Source organism: Blennius ocellaris (assembly GCF_963422515.1).
Source record: "Blennius ocellaris genome assembly, chromosome: 4".
In the NCBI taxonomy this organism is placed as follows: Eukaryota; Metazoa; Chordata; class Actinopteri; order Blenniiformes; family Blenniidae; genus Blennius; species Blennius ocellaris.
This window is the reverse complement of record NC_137653.1, coordinates 14176820-14198686: the sequence shown is the minus strand read 5'-3', so window position 1 is coordinate 14198686 and position 21867 is coordinate 14176820. Positions and strand designations below refer to the sequence as shown.

The window sequence follows — 21867 nt, the reverse complement described above, 5'->3', positions numbered from 1 at the left end:
CTACACATAATGAGGCAGGGTGTCAATGTTACAGCTGATGTGTGTATACTTAATAATAATCACTAAGATAATACATGTATTATCCTATAGTTCCTGTTTTTCAGTCGACATTTCATGAAGCAACATGTTTAATGGTTAATAACATAAACTGCTATTTCCAAATCCAAAAGTCTTAGTATCATTGACATACAAGTGAAAACTAAAAATCGTACACGTGAAAATAGATTTATTTGCGTACAGAATCAGCAACATTTCAAACATGGTTTGTTCCTCTTTCCCACCCCTCCCAAGATGTACACAATAAATATTACCTGGACACTGTGCATTTTTTTTTTCCCTGATTGTCAAAAGTAACTGCCGAGAAACAAACCACAACCCAAGTCATCATTTCTGTTACCCTTTATGTTCCATTGCACAAAAATAAGGAATGACAAATGTAACATCTCCTCATGGGGAAATGAGGGGAACTGCTGGTTCACAAAATAAACAGAAATTATGTCCGTGTAGTACAAAGTCAAGGTTCTGCAAATGCAATTATGTTTTATTTTGTTTTGAAGCCCAACAGCAACATCTTTAAAAACACAAGAAAAAGGGAGGAAAGGAATACATTTATAAACTGAGACTCAGTGTTAAAGCTCATAATTTTTATACCTCCCAGTATTCAAAATGTACACAACTATAAATGTTATAGTATTAGCATTAAAAATAAAAAATAAAACAGCAGGTGAAAATGGTGAATTGAAGTTGTTTTGTTTTTTTTGGTTGTTTCACTCTTGTAAGCCTGTCTGTCAAAAGACACACAATTATCAAACAGAGTGAAAACAACAACAACAAATGGAGACATTCAGCCTAAAATGAAGTGTTCCCAGAAACCCTGTCATGTCCAAATGGCTGAGCTGTGCCACCGTGTCTCCAGCGTCCGCCTCTATTCAGTTACGCTATCCTGTTTTAACGCAGTAGAGATCCTTCAATGTCTTCAGTTCTTCAATCAGAGTCTTATTTTGGTTCTCAAGCACAGCGACACGGTTTTCCAGACATTTGACGTATTCCTTTTTCTTCCTTCGACACTCGCGGGCTGCCTCTCTAAAAAACACATAAAACATGGCGTTTGTCTTACTGTATTAATTTCCTCCAAATCTTCATGTTGAAAAGCTACAATTCCAATACAATACATGGAATCCCCAGCTACTCTATGAATTGTATTTGGAAAAAGTAGCCTTCAGCAGTATTTAGCAAGTCATAATAAAGTTCAATTCAACCAGGCACTGGCAATGCCAAAGGTACGATTGCTCTCCTCAACAGTTGACCCCATAAATGAAAACGATATAAAACATCCACAAATCTAAGTCGAGCTCAGTCGTAAAGTGTGTTCGTACCTGTTTTTTGCGAGCCGGATTTCTCTCTTGAATGTTGGATCGTCACTCTTGCCCTGATGTCCCACCGACGAGGTCATAACGACAGTCTGAGGCAGGGAGGTGGATGTGGGCGCCGTGCGGATCTGATACGTTTGTACCTCCCCTCCTGTACCTGCACAACATGGCAGAAAAAAAAAAAAAAAAAATCACATCAGGAGTCATGAGATCTGCTACAAAACTTACATCACTTGAAAGGACAAGTTTCTAATACTATACACACAACAGCAAATAGTTTTTTGTTGTTGTTGTTTTTTGTTACTCAAGACCATCTCACATAGTTCAAAAGAGGGCAAAGAAGTAACTGCTAAACACAAACAGTCACCAATAAACCTGACTTAAAACACATGTCTTTGGGTGGTGTTGGGGACGCTGGAGTACTTAGGCAGAACATGCTAACTCCACACAGAACGGCTCGTATCCCGGAACCAAATCAGGGCTGTTTTGCTAAACACTTCCAAGAGGGGCAGTTTATACTTCTTCGCAGCTTAATCGTAATTGAAATTAAAGAAAGTGCCTGGATGTCTTTTGAGTGACAACCCAGCTTTTTTTTTCTTCCTTCCAAGATGTTGAAATGTTATTAAGGGAAAATTATTTTTTAAATATAAACAAAACAGACCAAACAAACAAGGAAACAAATGTCCTCACCTTGCACTACAACCTGATTGCTCGGCACCAGTATCTGTTGGCCATCAGGCATCTGCGCGTACTGAACGATGGTGGCGCCCTGTTGGGCTGCAACAGAGTTGGCCATGGTGACGGCCTGCAGACCCTGAATGGATTCAGATCCTGGAGAAGCCAGCTGGATTGTGCCATTATGGGAGATGGTAACTGAAGCAAACACAAAGATGACACACTCATGTTTAAATATATAAGAAAGAAAAACATCTATTGGTGTGAACTTCATTCATTAGACATGTAAGCTAAGAATTTAGCACATTCTTCAGTTTCCAGCACATCTGCTACTCAAACTGAAACAAATTGGGACACCATCATATAGATTAGTTATGACAATCCACTTGTGAAAAACAAATGTAACTGTCAGTCAAGAATTGACAAATGCATACAGGCAAACACAGTCTCAGTTTCAACGGTCAATAGATACAACCTTGAATTCATGTTCACTTTGTTTAAAGTCAATGAATTGTTCTTACTGTACTGGCCAGTGCTGGTCTGGTAGATAGGGGTTGTTGTAACACCGGTCACTCCTGTGGATGACGGGCTGTTATCCTTTCCCTCAATGAGTGTCACTTCCTCAGAGGAAAGCTCATTTAGGATTTTCCTACAAGGTCAGGCGAGAACGGTTTTTAACATTTTCACTTTAACAGATGTTAATGAAACAAGAACTGTGTATTTTCTGTGGGTTCAGTGCTTTCCCCCCCTGCTTTTACCTGTATGAAGGTCGTCTTGCCAGAATCTCTCTGGTCTTCTGAGTAGTTGTTCCACTGTCTGACGAGTCTTGGGAATCTTCACTGTCCGTACCCTGGCTCTATAAATCACAAAGTAATTAGATTAAATGGGCTACTCTGAAAAATAGCTCAATTTTGGCAGTTTAATGTATTTTTTGTTATATAGTCATAACTATAATGGCATGAAAACCAGCAGGTCTCACCTGGATACTCTGCACTTGCGGGGACTGAATGACTGATGACTGTGCAGACTGGATCACCCCTTGAACCTGAAACTGACCCCCTGGCAGTTGTACAACCGCAACAGAAGAACCTCCCAGTGACATCTAGAGAGTTAAAAAAAAAAAAAAAAAAAACAATTTAAAATGAATAAGTACTATTTATTACACACTTGAAAACATTTCAGATTATATCTGTACAAACAGAACACCAACATTGAGATATTTTCACATATAACTTTGATTTAGTCGGTCGAAATGTTTCTTGTGTATTAAAAAAAAGTGTTTCAATGATACAAGTGTAAAATATCAATATAAAGAAATGAAATATTTACATTAAAGCAGCTGTGACTCATGCTCTAGTGACTTTGGACAAAAACTACATTGATATTATTGTCAATTATCATAATTAGGTGTATGGGGGTGATGTGTGATGTCATTTATGCTGCAATGTGCCGTTTTGAATTCATACAAAGTGAAATCTATGACCTACTTAGATACGTTGTGCTAAAATATCGAGCCACCAAATGATATGTACTGATAAGATGATAAACTGTGGTTTTTTAAGGTACTTCAACAAAGTCTAACATAAAGTTTAAGCCTGACGATTACATACATTATGTAGCTGTATTGACAGGCCAACCGGGTACTTGTGTTTTCAGTATGAACTTATATAAATATAATGTGAATAATTTGGGTTACGACTGGGCTAATCTGAGAACAGACGACATTGCAGTAGAAACTGCCTGTGACAGACGTGTTGTTCTTCCACAATAACCGAGAAGGAGCAATTCAACATTACCTTTCTATTTTTTTATTTTTTTATTTATTAAAACGTTTAACAGTCCGTGGCTGCATTACCCACGACGCTGTGGCCTCCTCGTCATTTGCTATCACGAGCAGAATGAAACTGGAACCTTAGTAAATCAGATTATTGACGCAAACAACAGTTTCTTCAGAAGTCTAAACGGACATGGCAACGAAAAAGGCGACTTCCTCTTTGGTACCGCCGCATTAGCCAATACAACTAACGTTATCGTGTAGTTACGAAACACTCGGCAAACACTCCATACTCCCATTTCTGTCCATATTCAAGTGTGACGTTTAAAAACCGTGTACGACTACTTGTTGCACAACGAGTCGATCGAAGTTAGAACTTTGTTTTTATTAAAAAAAAAAACAAACAAACAACAACGCCAGTTAATGGCCGCTAACGTTCAGCAAAACTGGACGTTCAACCCGTTTAAAACGCTCCAAAATCCTCCGTGAGCGCGCGCTGTGAGCGACAAGTTTCGTTCCGCGGATTCACGGGATGGACGAGCTTTTGTCTCCGTGAGCAAATATGTGCAACTCTGTCACTGGCACGCAAGTCACCGCGTCAATAGACGTCAGCGATACGGGGAGCCATTAAGCTAACTACACCTTCCCTCTTCGTGGAGCGGCGAGGAGTTGACGGGAACAGCGGCCGCCGCCATTACCGCCGCCGCGGCGGAGCGGACGGGCGCAACAGTAACGCCGGTCGCAGCTATATTTACCTTTCCGAACGCCGCGTGAGTGCTCTCGTTCACCGCGTGGACTTCGTGCAACTCGTGTGTGAACTTTCAACCAGGGTGTGACCAGAGAAAAGTTACTTAGCAGCAGTGGCTAACAGCTAAAAACACAAAGATGTCAGTTTAAAAAAAAATAGAGCCGACCACTTTTTCTTCAAAGGAAATGGGCGGGGGTTGCGGGCGAACGCACATGACGTCACCGTCCCTTTGTGCGTCGTGATTGGTGGAGAAAGTTTGAGCAAAGCGGAAAAAAAACAGCTTCACTTTTAATGTGAGTCACTCCTGAAATGTTTATTTAAAACCTTGAAATCTGGTGCCCGATATCCTTACTTGTGATTGTGGGTAAAGTTAAGGGAGTTATTTTAAAATAACCTATTGTTTTCCATGTCTCCGAGATGCTCCTATGATCTTAAAACAACTTAAAACACAATGAACCCCCACAACTCTTCTGAAAAAAACTTACAAATCTCACACATAAACTTTTATCATAAAGTATTATTGTAAATGGTTTTCTAGATCTACAAGCAATAAAAACTCTCCTTTTGCCAGAAATTTGTTTTCTCGAATGTATATATATTTATGTAGATATTTGTGTGTTATATTTTATCATTTTGAATATAAACAGTATCTTAGTTTATTATGCCTTGAAAACTGGGACTTCCAAATGCATCTTTTGTGTGTGTGTGGAAGCATAGGTATAATTAAAACTGAAAGTAGTGTTTGAAGGGGTCCTTGCACACCCAGACACCTAGCGCATGTTGAGGTTTGGTCCACGTCAGAGTGCGATGGAAATGTGAGCGAATTATTACATTGCCCAATTCTGTGTGTCACACAGCACTCGACCGACATCCCCCACTGCCCCTCTTCCAAGCTAAAGTCATCTTTGGCATGGTACAGCTCACTGCAGGACCTCTGTCTGTCTGTCTGTCAGAACCGGCACGTCAAAGTTCAGATGCGCCTTTTGACGAAAAGTCATATACTCTTTTCATGGGGAAGGACGGTCTTATGTACAGGCCAAATTTGAGGTCTCCTGGATTTATCCTGGATGAGTTTAATATGAGATTTCCATAGTTTATGAAAGAGTCAGAAATTACTTTTTGTTCTCTTGCATTTTTCATGCAGTATTTTAGTTGTGTAAACAGTTGTGTAAACAGACAATAAATATGCAGAGACCTGCAATGATTAAATGCCTCTGTTTATTATGTATTACTTATACATAAAGTATAAAACAAAATACAACAAACAAAAATAGAAAATAAGTGAAAAATAAATGGACTGGGTGTACCATCTTGGGTTTATTTTTTTTTGTTTGTTTTTTTTAACCATGTGAGTTAAAACGTATTCTGAGCATTAGATATTTATCAGTGGACTAAATCCTCTCAGAGTTAGGTTAGTTTTCAACAAATAATTAAAATACAACATACTAAAAGTGCATACACAAAATATTGACAGGACAACTCAAGAGAAATGAATAGTTGTAAGTACACTACTGGTTAAATTTGATCTGTCCGCTGTTTTAATTGTTACAAAATGTATAAGCATCATGTTTATTTCTCCAGACTGTGCAAACTTTGAAATTAAATTGCACTGTCATCGGGATTGCATAGTGTGTAAGAGTTTTGACAGAGAAAGAGTGGAAACCAGAGGGAGCCCTTGTAGACTTCCCAGCAAAGCAGGTAGACGGCAGATGGACACTGGCTGTCAGTCCACTCTCTTTATGCTCGTTAGGTTTGCAGTAAATACAAGGAGATTCATTCTGACGAATGCCTACATTTTATGGGCGCTATTCACAGATTGCACCAAGGGACCACCTGGTCCTTCCCTGTGTAATGAGTTTTGTTCCCTGAATATACTGTTTCTTACATATTGATCTCCCCTGCTTATGAGATGAGCTGTGACACAAGCCAATTTTCTCTTGTGCTCAGCTGAGTCATGCAAACATTCCGCTGCAAATGTAGGATGCAATGTTAAAGCTAAGATGAAGTGCTGTTAGATTTGTTTTAGTGTAAAATAAGACACTGGGGGAAAAACCCCAAATGCCAAGCTGAGTGGTCTGTCAAAATATTCCCACTTCTCATGTAACATTAAAGATGAGAACTTAAAAGTCTACACAGCAGTTATCTACTGTAAGTACCAGTAGTGCAAAGTGCATTAATGAAACGATGATAATTCCTGCATACCGTGTATGGTTTCTAGAGTTGTGTTTGGCATGATTGAATGTTATAATGGGAGAACTGCAAAAGTCTAAAAACAACAATAAACTATTTACATATTGAACATTAGGGGTTCATCACTGAAATACAGTATAATCCAGTACAAAGAAGCAAATAATTATGGCAAGGAGCACAGGGAAAGCACAAGATCTTAGGAAATCAAATACATTTTACAAACACATCTTGATGCAAATCTAATGTTTTAACCATTTTCTTTTTCATACATTATCTTTGTTTGCCAGTCGAAGATGTTTCAAATGTGGCTCAGCTTTGCATTCACAAGTGCTTCGAAGTCCAGTGATTGAATACAGAAAATAATCCATATATATGATGCCTTGTCTCTACTAACTACAATACCAAGGACAAAGCTTTCGGAATTCAAAGTAATTATTTACAGAGTTGCACAAAGACAAAACACAGTTGAAATTTTGAATGCCGAGAGGAAAAAGGGCCAAACTCTTCATTGCTTGCTCCGTTACGCAACACAAAACTGAGAGGGTCATGATGGTCCCGCAGCACAACATACAGTGGTGATGGATTAGATGAACAGTTGTGGGCCTGCCCTGAAAACAGTCATTGGATTGGTTTTAACCTTCTCCACAGACACTTTTTTCCTAGTGGCCAATAGAAAAAGGTTTCTGGCATTAACAGTGATAGCCCTCCAAATAAACTCTCAAAGCTCCTCAAACTTATATTATATATGCTCCTGAAACCATTAGTTATAATGCCTCATTTTTATAATAAAATAGACATTTTTTTTTGAGAAAGTGCAATGTTACATCGAACCTGACTAACAATGCTTTTAAAGTTAGTTATCTTTACCCATAGCTATATAGATATTATCCCAAACACAAAAGTACTTTCCGAACTGTTAAATCTTATTTACAATCTCCTTTCTGCTACTGTTATCGTCCCCCAGCTCAGTTAACTATCCAGAAACCAACAACTGGGAGAGGTGAGACAAACCTTTATACATTTATACAAATAAAAACATCTATACATTAACGTACAGTATCGAAAATACAAGGAGACTCTCATAGGTACAGTACAGAATATGGCCTCTTTCCTTTTGTACTTTGATTCCTTTGGGCATCTGTTAGGAATTCCACCACTTGTCAAACCCAATGCAGAATACACAGCCATAATTAGGAAATATATTAAAAATCAAGATAGGAATGTATGGCTGAAGTTTTATAAGGCAGGAAATATTATATTAGGGCAGGGGAATATTTTTGGTGTCATTATTAAGGGAAAGAAACAAGCTTTCTGAGCAATACATGCCAACTGAGGCCATCTGTCCTCCTATTCATCCATAATTTGTTTTAAAAAAAAAGACCAGGGCACAAGCATCTGTGTGCATTTGTCTGAAAGCTGCTCATAAAAAATATTTCAAGTTGTTGATTTAAGGTTTGTAACTGTGCAGACAGACAAGTGAACATGTTTGTGGTGACTATAGAATAATATGACAGGCCTTTACAAAGACCTTATTACAGTATTTATTACAAAGTTGTCCTCTTATAAGTGCTGTTTTGCCTTTTCATCAAAAAGTGCAGCAGGGATTTTGCTTTTCTTTGCAATAGGCAGTATTGCATTTTTACGTCCGTCCCATTTTAAATAATTCATCTATAAAAACACAGTGAACAACTCCAAACATGGCAGATCCAATCACAGACATGCAGTGGCGAAGATATGCTGGTGTCACACAGGGCTTGGTGTTAGTTACATGTGGCTCATGCTTTTAACTTTGGACCCTCAGCCAAGCCAGAGGTGGAAAGCCTTGGACGATGGCGGCAGAGGACAGGAGATGGTGGCTTCTCAAGCCCAAGGAACCATGAGCGCTCACATGTTGTAAGCAACATAGATGGGATCCAGCTGGTCGGCAAGGAAGGAGTCACGCAGATGCATGCGTTGCTTTTCTCCCCTGGAGTTGATGGGTATCACCCCCGGGTCCACAATGACCACGACGCCCACAATGAGGTGGTGCTCCTCCAGGACCACGTTAGTTATCAGAGGCACCAGGTCCAGCGCGTCCTGTTCTGAACCACACAGCTCTGACACCACCACCAGCAAGTTGGTCCATGTAAACACAGCACTGCAAAGGAAGACGGGAGAGATGCAGGACAGCAGTGTTAGGTCAGTCCAGCAGAGATTCATGGTTGACGGTGGCACAATAAAAACCTGTGAGTTACAGGGGAGGAAGTTGAGTGGTTAAGGTGCATACCTCACAGGGAGACTGTTCTGATTTGAAAAAATATATATATTAAGAAACTACTGTATAATTGTTTGGGAGAAAAGAAAGTTTCTCATGTTATCAACTACAAGAAAAAACTGTCAATTTGTCTGAATTGCATGATTATCTCGCATAAATAACAACAAGATGATAATTTTTTTAATCATTCCAAAAAAGATTTTGTTCTTTGCAATATGATCATCCAGTTTTGACAAAATCTACTGCAAAGTGAGAATGGTTTCAAAAATAGAATATAAAACTATAATAACAAAAGGCGACATGAAAGAACAGAAGAAAAAAAACATAAACTGCTATCTTCAATGCAACATTGTTTACAATGACCAAAAAATAAGAATAAGTGTGAGGTAAGTGAGGTCATTTGCTTAATATATGAGGAATATTTCCCACCTCTCAGCAATACTTCGGTGAGCTCGTGACACCGAGGTTTCAATGTCAGTGGGATGGTAGCGCAAACCTCGTAGCTCCAAAGTCTCGTCCAGTGCGCCAACCACAAAGAGAGCGTCGTGGCGGTCTGAGCACAGAAGCGCAGGGAATGGAATTGAGCGAGAACATTTCGCCGACAAAGCAGAGGGAAATGTAGGTCTGTCTCCTGTAGGACAATGAAGTACATAACAACCACACCAGATCGATCAAAGTCTATTTACCTCCACTTGCATCTAACAGCTCTGTCCTCTTCACAAAACCCAGGTATCCAGTTCGAGCCCATAAGGTCTGTGGGTCTCCAAAGCTGAGCTTCGTGTTGAAGTGATCAGCCTGAAGACTCTCCTCTCCGTAGATGGTGTAGTAGCCACTGGCATTGTGAGGGCTGTTGACCCAAATCTAAAAGACAGAGGAGCATATATGGGTTTGTTTTGCTGGAGTCACATTGCGAGGAAGAGTGTGTGCTGCGTTGTGTCGTGTCGTGTCGTGTCGCCTCTTCCACCTCTCCAAGGTGAGAATCTCCAAGTGGGCCTCTTGTCTCTGGATTGACTATTATCACCCGAACGCCCGGCAATATCTGCAAGTAACATACAAAAAAAACCCCAACCTGAATACAGAGACACTGAGGAATAAACAAGTAAAATATTCTTAACTTTACACTTTAGACACTGAGGGCACACGACATGAATTTATCTGAGGTTTCCCACCTTTCCTGACTCCATTAGAGGAAGACTCTGAGGAGCTCCTCTCTCCACCAGCCGCACTCTAAAAGAACAAAAGCACATTATGTTTATTTCTTTTTGCTACTCAGAGTTTTAGGTTTTTTTAATAGTGTTTTTTTTTTTCTTTTCTTTTTTCTATCTGGTTAAAGACTGATGTATTCTCACCTGTCATGACGCAGAGACTTCATGTCCACGTACACAGTACACGGGTCTGGACCAGTAGTGCCCTATAAGACACACAAAACAGGCACAGAACAGCTTTTACTGGCTCCCATTTCCAAGTATTAATCCAAGAGTGCATCTCTCAGAGAAGCTAAGTGGGAGTACCTGCAGGCACACCGCCAGGTTCACTCTGGAGCCAAAAGCAGTGCTGACAGCTCTGGACGAAAGCCCCAAATCCTTAAACAGCTTGGAGAAGGAGTGCGAGAGGGCGAGGCGAGGGCGTTCCTCCGCTATCACCACGCAGCTTCGCACACATGACAGGTTCACACCGCGGGCCTGAAACACACAGTGATGATCAAACTCATGGCTCAGTGTTTGTCATGAGTCGTGTTTCTCTAGCGGTATGCAGCGTTCTCACCTTAAGTAACTCAGTCTGTGTACCCAGTCCTTTAGTGCAAAGCTCCATGACAGAGTAGGAGCAGAAGGTGTCTCTGACGCGATACTGACTGAGTGTGCTCAGCCACAGAGACAAGCAGCTCTCCAGCTCAAAGGGAGGAATCAGGATGGACTGGTGGCCCGAGTAAACACTGAGGCAAGAAAGATGACGGGAAAGAGTAAGAATAACAAAGCAGGCAAAAGCCAGAGACACATGCTTCTGTATTAGCGGTACGTGACGTCTTACTGTACCTCGCGAGGCACCACAAGACAAAGCCCAGGCCACAGTAAGGATCCAGGCAGATGGCGATTTGGCGGGAGGAGTACAGCTCACACTGAAGCTTTATAGAGCGACAAAGTGCACTGACAGCTGCATGAGAGATCTTATGAAAAAAAAAAGATTCACATTTCAGAATGGAGCTTCTGAGGGTTACTACAAGTAAGACTCGCATCATAACCTGAAACATGGATATCTTTTAGCCAAAAATGCCAGTGGAAAATTTCCAAACATTACAACGACATTTGTAAAAATGATCTTGAGTTGATTGTCCCTGGGAGTGTTTTAAAGATATGGTTAATAAAAGTTATTTAATCTTTTTTTTTTTTTTTCCCCCCCAAGCAAAATGTGACTGCACCTTACACTGCTCGCCTTAGCAACTGTTAAACTTCTACTAACTCTGATCATGTGCAACAAGCACAGAGAAACAATATGGAGGTAAGTGGGTACACATGCACATCAACCATCTAATTATTTCCTCCATTGACGGAATCATGCTCATAGTGTTTAGGTTCTCTAAAACTAATCTCGTGTGTGTCTCACCTTGACCCCGGTGAGCATGCCTGTAGTGGACACACTGAAGTCCAGATAAGCTATCATCTCTGCTGTGGGCGGCTTGTAGATCTGTGGAGGTCGGCGACGAGGAAGGTCATCTGCAAAAGCGAGCAGAGCAGATTTTACAGGAAACAAAGTCAACACGACAATATAATCGACAAAAAATCACAGTCTTTTTTTTTTTTTCTTCCTTGCTCGTTACCATGTTGTGATAAGTTTCCAGAGCGCTTACAACTCTACACATTGGGCGGTTTTAATAAATGACTGACTTCCAGTTGCAAACATCACAGTAATACTCTGCAATGAACGACACAAGCGTTTCTGACAGAACTGTCCACTTTATAGAGTGACATTAGATACACCGTCCTGACCACCCCTCAGTGCTCATGAGCCTTTTGTACTGTCTTGAGTTTACCTCAGTAACTGGAAACAAAGTGCACTTTGTTAAGATAATTGTTTTAGTTTTTATTTCAAAGGTACAGTATGTACTATTTATGTTTAATATAACCTGAACAATGAGACAAAAAAGTCCTGATATCATGTAATAGATGTGGTTTATGATGTGCGGCTTATATAACTACAAAGGCCAGCAAGGTATCCGACATGCCCCAGCCCGTTTAATCCAGCAATACAAGTTTGCACCACAAGAGGGTGTATAAGGATGAATAATAAAAATGTATTTGTATGGCACTTATACATAACTAGAACTCCAAATCCTCTTTGTTTTTGTGCAACAAACTATTAATGTATCATTAGGATTTACATTTATTGAGCTATTGTTTTACAACATATGACAAACCTGAAATTCGAATCAAAAAACTGCAACAATATCATGCTGCCGTTCACTATTTGCATTACTACTTATAGATCACAGTGGATTTTTAATATACTACTTACATCTTCAAAGGCATAAACATTGAAGTAAAAAATATCGTCATATCATGATCAGAATAACTGTCAAATTCTAAAAATTATCTTAAATGTACACACATTTCTACCTCTGACTCATAATACAAACTAAAGTAGAAAGAAAATAAGTTATGTGTATTTTTATACTGGGAGTGTGTATTTTATTTTTAATTCATCAATATCGTGATGCTGATACGCCGTATTGACAAAGTTCATACAATCGTCACATACGGTTTGGTCAGTTTTCTCCCAGTTCTTTACCTGTGTCGATGATTGTTGGCCACGTTTTGATGTTCACAGAAGCAGCAGCCTCTTTGGAGCGCAGAGTCCTCATGAGGTTTTGTGTTGTCAGGATACAAGCAGCTTTACTGACCTGATAACGACCCACAAGCATGAATCATGTGAATATGAGGGTCTGCTATACAAGTGCATGAACTTAAAACACAGTCAAGTTTACCATTTTAGACCTATTTAATCACTGTCATGTAATAACTTATATCAACTCATATTTTGCCCATTATCTAATGAGTTATTTTACATACTTAGAGCAGCATGAAAGAAATCCTTTCAAAATGTAATAATACATATTGGATGGAACGGCCATTCTAGTCACATTCATTCGCTGAGGAAACATACTACAAAGCACGCTCTTCTCAACTATGGTTGTATAAAAAGTTTAACTATTTTACTACATGATCTAAAAGTTCTCAGATTATTAGTTGATACAAGCCAAGTTTCAGCCTAGTTTAATTTTTTTTTAGTTGGCAGCATAAGTTGTTTAATGTTTCCAAGTCACAGACTGTTATGTACAGATGATGTTGTGAGGAATAAATCATAGCCCGCACAAAGCACTTGCAGAAAAATCTCTGAGCACGAACAAACAAAACCCAGCGCCCGCTTACATCAATAATCATGCGGACAGTCGGCAGCGTGGCTGCCAGGTTCTGAGGGTGAGGAGGCCTGACGTTCACAGGCACACATCCAGCGTAGAGACATCCGTAGAAGGCGGCAATCAAATCGATGCCTAACAAAACATGGAGGAGGAGGACAAAGACTGGTATGAGAGGAGAAGGACATGACCGGGGCTCCTTTCCGTGTTTGAGGCGTGGAGGTGAACCCACCAGGGGGATAGAGCAGCACCACGTTCTCTCCAGTGTTGATGCTTCCTTTCTCACTGAGCGCGGCCGCTATCTTTTCTGCTCGCTTGTGAAGCTGGACGCAGGTCGCTGTGCCCACTGTTACGCCCTGAATGGACAAGACAGGAGAACACAACTCGTATGACTGCAATTGAACATTATTCCATTGCATTCTTTTCCTGAGTGTTGATGATCTGCTCCGGACAGGCGGGTACCTTTGCGTTTAGGAGAACGTAGAGGACGTGGTCCGCGTCGGTCTGCGCCCTCCACTGAAGAGCTTCTGTCAAGTACTGATGCTGTTTTTAAACAGAAACATTTTTTTAATTATAAACTACAAACATGAAGGTGCAAACACATCCATGGGGGGTAGAAGCAAGATGTGTTGTGCTATTTATTTATTTTTTCACTGAAATCTAAAAAAAAAAGTAAAGCAAGGCTTAAGATGCACACCTTCGTAAACAGCTGTCTCGCATACATTTATCATTTATATAGTATTAGCAATTAAACATAAACACTGTGAGCCAATCCAGCTCTTAAAGTAATGGACAATAACTTAGGATGTGAAGGACCATTTGTAATTAAACAGGGGAGATGGGAGGTGCACTGCTCGTGGCAAAATTAAAACCTTAAAAACATGCACATTCTTGCTTATATCTATAGAAATGTAGCACAAGCACATAAAGTAAAACCACAATACAGCAATTACAGCATGATCACAATAAAGATGGGTGTGGGGAACATGCCAGAAGAGGCCATTGTTCTTACCATCACAGTGGGCCACATACAGAGCTAAATCCAGAGAGAGATGAGAGCACAGAGAGAGGAGAGTCCAGATTTTTCTATGAAACCCAACTCTTGTTGAGGTTCGACCACTGTTACAGTGGCAGAGGGAAGTCATCAAATCTCAATATTTACCATTCTAACACACATCATGTGTGAATGCAGTTAATCAGTTTTCACGTTCAGAGTTAGCGGCAAATGGATTAATTGAACTTTTAACTACCTTCCGGACGAGATCCTGGTCTTCGATCATGCCGAGGTCCCTCCCAGCTGCCTGGGCTATCCTCTTCCCCGCTACCAGGTTGCCAACCATGACCGATGCTGGGCCCACACCAACTGCAAAGAGCAAACTGCAGTTAGTACCTGCCTGGTGTTTGTATTGCTTTCATGAAGTCGCAGCTCACTCAAATGTTGAGTCATCTGGAAGATACACCAAGAGTGTGTAACCTCTGTGAAATAATTGTTTTTACAAACTTCCAAATAAGTTTGCAAAAATAATTTAAAAAAAAGATCTAGAACATGTTTAAATAGTCAATTCAATTATGTTACATCAGTTTAGCTTTTGTATCCAGTTCTAGTGGTTTTACCTTCTTAAACCATTTTAGTTGTTACAGTTATAGATGTTTTTGGCTGTTTTTTTTATTATTATTTTTGTTGTACTTTATGTACCGGTAGTTGTTTTGAACATTTTAGCCATCTCATATTTTCTAGGTAATCAATGTGTTTGTAGCAGTTTCATAAATGTTAGCTGATGTATATTTATTAAGCCTTTTCTAAAGCAATTTTGGCTAACTTTTTAAGTGAGTAGATAAGAGCCCTTTTTAAAAATAGTCTTTTATGTAAATTAAATATCACTGCAATACTACAGTGGGGGCTGAACAGAGACCTGTTGCTCCAGAGCTGTAGTTTGGACTATAAAGCTTCAGTTATTTGTAAATACAACAGATGTAAAGTCTCAGTCAATTTAGACCATTCTAATCTATTCATTAAGATATTGCATTCATAAAGATAATTCACATGGACTTTTTATAACCAAAGTATAAACATTTAACACCTTTAAATGAGCAGCAACATAATATAAGATAACCATCTTCTCTATTGTACTATAAGAATCAAACACAGTTCTTATTTCCACTTAGATGAGAGTAAGACTAATGTTGATTCGGAGTAAATCAAGTTGACCAGGTGTAGAATCTAGCCTTTGTCGGTGAGATACTTTAAAATCATACAATGTGTGTGCCATTTGCCAGACCTTGACACAAACAGAGTGACCAGAGTGAAATACTTAAAACTATGGAGCCTTATCAGGGAGGATTTATCCTGGAGTAACCTCAGTGGAAGTCATCCAACATTTCTGAGCGTGCGCGTGTGTCAGACACACCTGGCTGCTTCTGGCGGGGCTTGGGCAGGTTGGTGACACAGGTATGGGGACACATCAGGATGTTACACGGATGCAGGCTGCCGTCCAAGTAGAACTGCTTGGTGTCCGAGATGTGGATGCCACCCAGGGGCGTCTTCGGTAAAGTGTTGGCCGGGACCAGAGCCAGACAGTAGAGGCCCACCTGGTGGATGCTGTCGATGGCCTGCAGGAGACACCAGACACGGATGATTTGGGGAGTGGCTCTATATTAATTATGAGTGGCTTAAAAGAAGATTTTTTTTAAATCAGAAGCCTGCAAAACACGTGGAAGAGGCTGAGGAGGTGATTTACCTGCAGCACTCGGCTCATCCACTGGAAGCTGTCCTCTTCACTGGCATCGGGCCTCTGTTCCGCCACGATCACAACCCTCTCGTCGTAGAACACGGTGACTGAAAACACAGCGATCCTAACAAGCAGAAACAACCAAACATTTAAAAAAAATGTTTAAACTGCTCACCCGCTTCCAGGTTGTTGTGAAATTGTCATCCTGCTGTGTGTTTGCTGGACCACCAGATGTCAGCCGGTATAAATTTAAGATTCACACTTGAGAAAGTCTCCTCACCTTCCGCGGTACACGGTCTTGACTGGCTCCACGGCGAGCGCGGTGGCAACCAGGTCGTCAGCATTGTGTCTCCGCCCACTCACCATCAGCAGACCCTCGATCTTCCCCACCACGAAGATTAAACTGCCCTGTAGGGAGGGGGCAAAACACAGCAACGTCACCATACAGTCGGTGAGAGGAGAGCAATTTCACCTGACTGTGCGGGGGGGGGGGGCTCTCCAACTCACTGGGCCAACGAAGCCCAGCAGTCCTGAGCGTACGAAGGGGATCTCGCCGATGGGGACTCCGTTAGCGTTAACAGGGATGACCTGAAGGAAAAGAGAAGACGTTAGAGGTAAAAGGTAGCGTGTGTCTGCACAGGTATACTGGGGCTTTCCCTCTGCTTTCATACCTCAAAGGTGTTCTTGGTGAGTCCGGGAAGGCCGTAGTACATGGTGCCTCCAGCGCGGGAGTTGATGATTATCTCTCCGATTTCGTCTGTTTTACATAACTGTGGCGGGCCGTCCGGCCTAACGATACACATCAGAGCTGGAAGAAAATACAACAGCAATTTGAATGGTAAGTAGTAAGGAAACTATGAAATATTTCACTTTTAAAAGGATCCTCAGTTACCAGTTCAGCCTGATTAATATCGTTCCTCTTGGTACCAGAAAATTCTAAAGGATCGAGGAACAGGATGCATCATCTGTTTGAGGTGTGTACATTTAGGATGTTTTCTATTCTGCACGTATATTGTGTTCTTAAAAATAATGCAATGTAAATACCACATTTGGAAATACAGATAACATTCAAATTCAACAACAGCCTCCCAGAATAAATGTAAGCCTATTCTTAAAGTTGAAAAATTGTAATGTATGAGCCATTTGCGAGGTGATAACACAAGTTCTGTTTCGTCAAGGATCTTTTTAATTTTGTTTCAGATGAGGACACTAAAGAATCTGGACTCTTTCACATTCTGTAAAAAAAAAAAAGAAGTAAGTTTTAAATTTGACCATTAGTGCAGAATTATTTGCAGTAATCTTATTTCAGACATTTTTGAAGAACCATTCAGGTTACATTTAATACAGTGACGATTGCGTCAAACATTTTCTTATTGCTTCGTCTTATACAGAAAGATTTGACAGTTCGCACAAAGCTCTTTTCCCATGTTAGAACCAATTCATGTCAGGTCAGCGTTTTCCTACAACGTTCATTTTTCTTTGTTTTGCTTTTTGGAACTGAGATTCCTCACATTTTACTTGGAGGTCATGCATGCTTTTTGGCACCAAAGTGTCAAAGTCTTGATCCTTTCCCAGCAGCATATTTATGCTATTTGCTTTTAATTCTTTCTTTTTAACTGCTGCGTCTCACCTCCAGGCATGACATGTCCCACATCTTGTACAGTCAGGGCCGAGTTCTTGTCCTCCGTGTTGACCCTGATGACACCGTGACTCAGACCGCCCATGGAAAGGATGGCCCGGGCAGGGAGGGGAGCCCCCGGGACTCCCGACCTGCACAAAGAAACAGGCCGATCAGACGTGTGTGCTTCCATTCGTTCTGTCAAAAACACCATTTGCTGACAAAAATTTGAATGAAACCAAATATAAAAATGTACATCTTCATCAACCCGGCTGCACCAACACAAATAAAGTCAAATCTTCTTTTTTACCCCCCCTCCGTATGAATAACTTCAGGTAGAAATAGGTCATTTGTGAATGACTTTGGTGGAACTTCTCTGTGAGATACCTGCGTATAGCAACGGTCATGGCCTCAGGAGAGGTGGCACAGGGACAGATGACCTCAGGCTTCAGGCCATGAGACTGAAACACGTTCAGGAAGGCATCGCAGGACGACACCGACCCTGGACAGCAAAACACCAATGATTCAGCAAATACGCTGATGCTGACTAGATGTAATTTTTACAGACGTATACTGGAGGACGGCGCCGTACTCACAGGGGTTAGCACCATCAGCAACGATGAGCATCCGCAACGAAGCAAGGCTGGTGTCTCTCTGGTCTCGATGAGCCATCATGGCCCAGTGCAGATCACGGCACTTTACCAGAGCGACACGAGCTGCACAACAGTAAAGGGACCCATTATGGATCAGACATTAAAGTACCTTAGATGTGTCCATATGAGTCAAGTTCAAAGGGAATGAGAGAACTACCTTTATGGATGTGGACCCTCTGTACCCAGGAGAGAGGACAAGCCTTCATGACCGCATAGGGAACGCTGATCGTGTGTATCCTGTTCATGACGGCCTGGAAAAAAACAAAACACAAATACAGTATCATTAAAAAGCGAAAAGGAACCTACGTTGGGTTAATTAAATAATTGTGTTCTTTAATTCAACATCATGTTTTACAGAATAAATATCAGACTATGCTCTTCGGAATTATACGACGAACATAAGTTGTCCTTAAAATCTAAACATTGGCATTTTCACTCTTCCAACTACCTTTTCGGATTTTGGCCATTTCATCCTTCATGAGACTGACAAATTATGCTCGTATCGAGTTTCTTTATAAATGTTGCATATTCAAAACAAAACATTTTAACACTCACTGTGAGAACTCCATGCCACAAACCCATCTCCTTCTTAAAGTCCAGGACATTCACTAAAGTTTCTCCTGCAGCAGAGACGGAGAGACGTGACCTCGAGCTGTGCTCATGCAGGAACCTTTGGGTAAACAGAAACTCTGCAAACACCACTCACCCTCGCAGTAGTTGCAGGCCTGGGTCAGAGCCTGGCAGTGGGTCAGCATGGCTACTTTAGACACGGCCACGCCCACAACGGTGCCCTCTTTGCTCGCCTTATACTGCATAGAGAGGAGTATGTCAAGCTCAATCCTACTTTAATATACTGTTTTGGATGCTCACATTACTTTGAAGGGATGTTACTCAAATTCTTAAGGATTTAAGAAAAAAAATGCTTGGAAAACGCATTCCCATAATTCTTAAGATGTTTATTTTTGCTTTCAATGCACAGAGGCAGATGAGGCATTTGTTCATATTTTTTGACAATGGAAAGTCAAATGTATCAGTCAGATACAGTATATTGCTGTTTTCAGGGGGATTGTGAAAAATGCAGCATGTAGAAAAACTATTCTTATGTTATTAGGAGAACAACAAAGGGATGATATTATGAGTTGACATAATTTTCACAAATTCTAGAAATTGTAAACAGGTAATTAAACAATCTGATTGTTCAGTCATTAAATTACTGATCTTACTAAACATGAACCAATTCATGAACTCTCCAAATACAGTCATTGGCTCAATGGAGGGTTATAATTATCTTTTTCTCACAACAGGATGCATGGAAACAAATGGCTCAATCATTGTGGAAAATCACGGTTTGGTGTTACTGACATCCAAACCAAATACAAGCCAGTGTGAGACGGACCACTTCATTATTCAAAGCAGTGTGCAGCGGCGTTACCTCTATATACGCGGGGTCGGTGTTAGCAGTGGGGATGTGCGGCTGCCAGTCCTTCGAAGGCTTGGTCAGGTACTTTGAGTCTGTTATCACCCACTTTAGTCGAGGCCAGCCTGTTAAAAGGGGTAAAGTCACACAACTTTAAATGAAAGATATTAATTTAACTGGTGAAGCAAAATTCACAGCCGTAAATACCAATTAGCCACATGTATTTTTTATTTTTTTTAATACACCTGCCACGTTCAAGAGAGCTTACTGACCTTTGTACTGCATTATTTCACCAGTGGGGGTCTTGGGTAAACCTTTTAGGCAGATCTCACTAGTCAGAGCCAAACCCACACCACAGCTACCGAGCAGGAAGCCGACCTGGCTGATACCGGCATCCTGAAGACACCGCATGCACACGTCAAGAAAACACACGTGATACTTGTGAATGATGAGAAAGTGCATGTGACTCATGTGAGGGGTTTCAAACCTTGCGAGACAGAGGCACCTCTATAGGTACAGGAATGACTTCAGCCAGGAGGCAACCATAAAATGCCACCCAGAACATCCCTGGGTCACTGTTGGGGTACACCAGCGCTACCTAGCAGGGACAAGAACTCTATTTAAGAATGTTTTATGTGTCTCTTTAAACCTCAGTGTTATTTACACATCAACCACAAAAGCAAAATGCAGCTGCAGCTATTTTGTAGAAAGTTGATAATAAACCTGAACCCAATATTTAGACATGCAGCAGTTTTGTACTCATGTTATGTTTTAACTGATCAAGACAAACTGAAAAACACATCAAACTGTCTTCAAAGTTTCAACTCTGTATTGACGTTTGAATGTTCACGGAAATTTCTGTTAGTTTAACAGGTCATTGTGAAATTTAGTGCCTTTTTTCCAATACCGAAAGAAACATGTTTGACATGCATCATGTGTCAGTCTTCTTTCTGTGTCTTTGCCGTCTCACCCTGTCTCCAGGTTTGAGGATCTGCTCATTCTTGGTGCCCAACTTGTTCAGCAGCGTGTATGCCAGCTTGACACTGCGACTCCAAAGCTTTCCTAAGAGACAAACGGTGAAACGGGAGGATTGCAGGAAATACATGAAAACCATCTCCAGATTTGTTTTTAACCCCTTAACATTTTTATGGACTGAATTGTGAAAGCTGTAAACTCCAGCATTATTATGACATGAACTGAATTTGAACAGGATTGATTTCATATTGGAAACAGCTCCACAATGTCTGCATGGGCAAAAAAAAAAAAAAAAAAATATATATACTGTATATGCGCTTGCATCTCACCGTAAGTCAGCGTGTAGAGCGGCTTGCCCGTGATGTCCAGAGCTGTGAGAGCAGGGCTTTTCCCCTGAGTGGCCCCCCAGCGAGCCAGAGCCGCCTGCAGGGCCGGGGGCCAGTTGCTGACCACTCCCAAAGGCTCTCCTTTCACAGGGATGATCTGACGGCCCTCCGGCTTGGGCATGTTGGGGTCTGGCTCAGGCACTGCAAAAGATTTAATGTGATGTGAGCTACAAACATAGCATTGCATTATTAAGTTAAGATTCATGAGATCTGTTAAAAGAGCAGGAAGCTTGTGTTTGGAGTGTCACTGGTGCTCAAATAAGTTCTGACAGTCTGATACAACCTTGAAATTAGCCTTGAAGGCGACTCCTACTAAAACAATGCCACCCCAAGTGGAAAAAAAGAAGGTGCAGCAGTTACTTCTATTGAAATATCCCAGTTCTTGTTTTCTTTGCATTTGTAGCGTACCTTCTACGATCTCCTCTGAGTCGTCGGTGAAGAACTCGCTGAGCGGGGGCCTCTTTGGCCTCTTCAGGGTGTTGAGCAGCTGCTGGATCTTTGTGGACACTCGGCTGTTCACGGGAACTCCTACAAGGAGCAGCAGCGGGGATGAACACACGGCCACAAACACTGGGACTCCAACGAACAGGGACAAAACTCAACCTCTTCAAACATCTTACCATCTCATAGTCTGCTGATTTCCATCCTATCGTGACCTTAATGAGTC

General features: G+C 41.1%; 2 protein-coding genes across 2 annotated transcripts in view; both read right to left on the bottom strand.

The window, feature by feature from the left end:
* Nucleotides 1-209: 209 nt before the first annotated feature.
* atf1 (activating transcription factor 1) lies at nt 210-4704 on the bottom strand. The gene is made up of 7 exons (XM_080494697.1): nt 4575-4704; nt 3025-3147; nt 2804-2901; nt 2567-2694; nt 2061-2243; nt 1377-1527; nt 210-1083 (listed from the first exon to the last, which is right to left on the bottom strand). Exons 2-7 carry the CDS (start codon nt 3145-3147, stop codon nt 939-941), a joined length of 828 nt encoding a protein of 275 aa, XP_080350823.1. The 5' UTR covers nt 4575-4704; the 3' UTR covers nt 210-938.
* Nucleotides 4705-5766: 1062 nt separating this feature from the next.
* dip2bb (disco-interacting protein 2 homolog Bb) overlaps nt 5767-21867 on the bottom strand; it is a 40570-nt gene continuing 24469 nt past the window's right edge. Inside the window, exons 7-38 of the mRNA XM_080495073.1 lie at nt 21609-21728; nt 21144-21341; nt 20810-20901; nt 20327-20437; nt 20112-20235; nt 19855-19964; nt 19129-19231; nt 18978-19042; nt 18580-18673; nt 18366-18485; nt 18157-18271; nt 17782-17921; nt 16823-16959; nt 16659-16739; nt 16432-16559; nt 16161-16275; nt 15831-16032; nt 14673-14785; nt 13885-13965; nt 13655-13778; nt 13436-13557; nt 12795-12906; nt 11613-11722; nt 11045-11175; nt 10776-10944; nt 10523-10693; nt 10361-10422; nt 10181-10238; nt 9976-10050; nt 9698-9872; nt 9441-9564; nt 5767-8894 (exon numbers count right to left, since the gene is read on the bottom strand). Coding sequence (XP_080351199.1) covers nt 8642-8894; nt 9441-9564; nt 9698-9872; nt 9976-10050; nt 10181-10238; nt 10361-10422; nt 10523-10693; nt 10776-10944; nt 11045-11175; nt 11613-11722; nt 12795-12906; nt 13436-13557; nt 13655-13778; nt 13885-13965; nt 14673-14785; nt 15831-16032; nt 16161-16275; nt 16432-16559; nt 16659-16739; nt 16823-16959; nt 17782-17921; nt 18157-18271; nt 18366-18485; nt 18580-18673; nt 18978-19042; nt 19129-19231; nt 19855-19964; nt 20112-20235; nt 20327-20437; nt 20810-20901; nt 21144-21341; nt 21609-21728 — 3935 coding nt within the window. The 3' untranslated portion in view covers nt 5767-8641. The remainder of the gene's footprint in view (nt 8895-9440; nt 9565-9697; nt 9873-9975; nt 10051-10180; nt 10239-10360; nt 10423-10522; nt 10694-10775; nt 10945-11044; nt 11176-11612; nt 11723-12794; nt 12907-13435; nt 13558-13654; nt 13779-13884; nt 13966-14672; nt 14786-15830; nt 16033-16160; nt 16276-16431; nt 16560-16658; nt 16740-16822; nt 16960-17781; nt 17922-18156; nt 18272-18365; nt 18486-18579; nt 18674-18977; nt 19043-19128; nt 19232-19854; nt 19965-20111; nt 20236-20326; nt 20438-20809; nt 20902-21143; nt 21342-21608; nt 21729-21867) is intronic.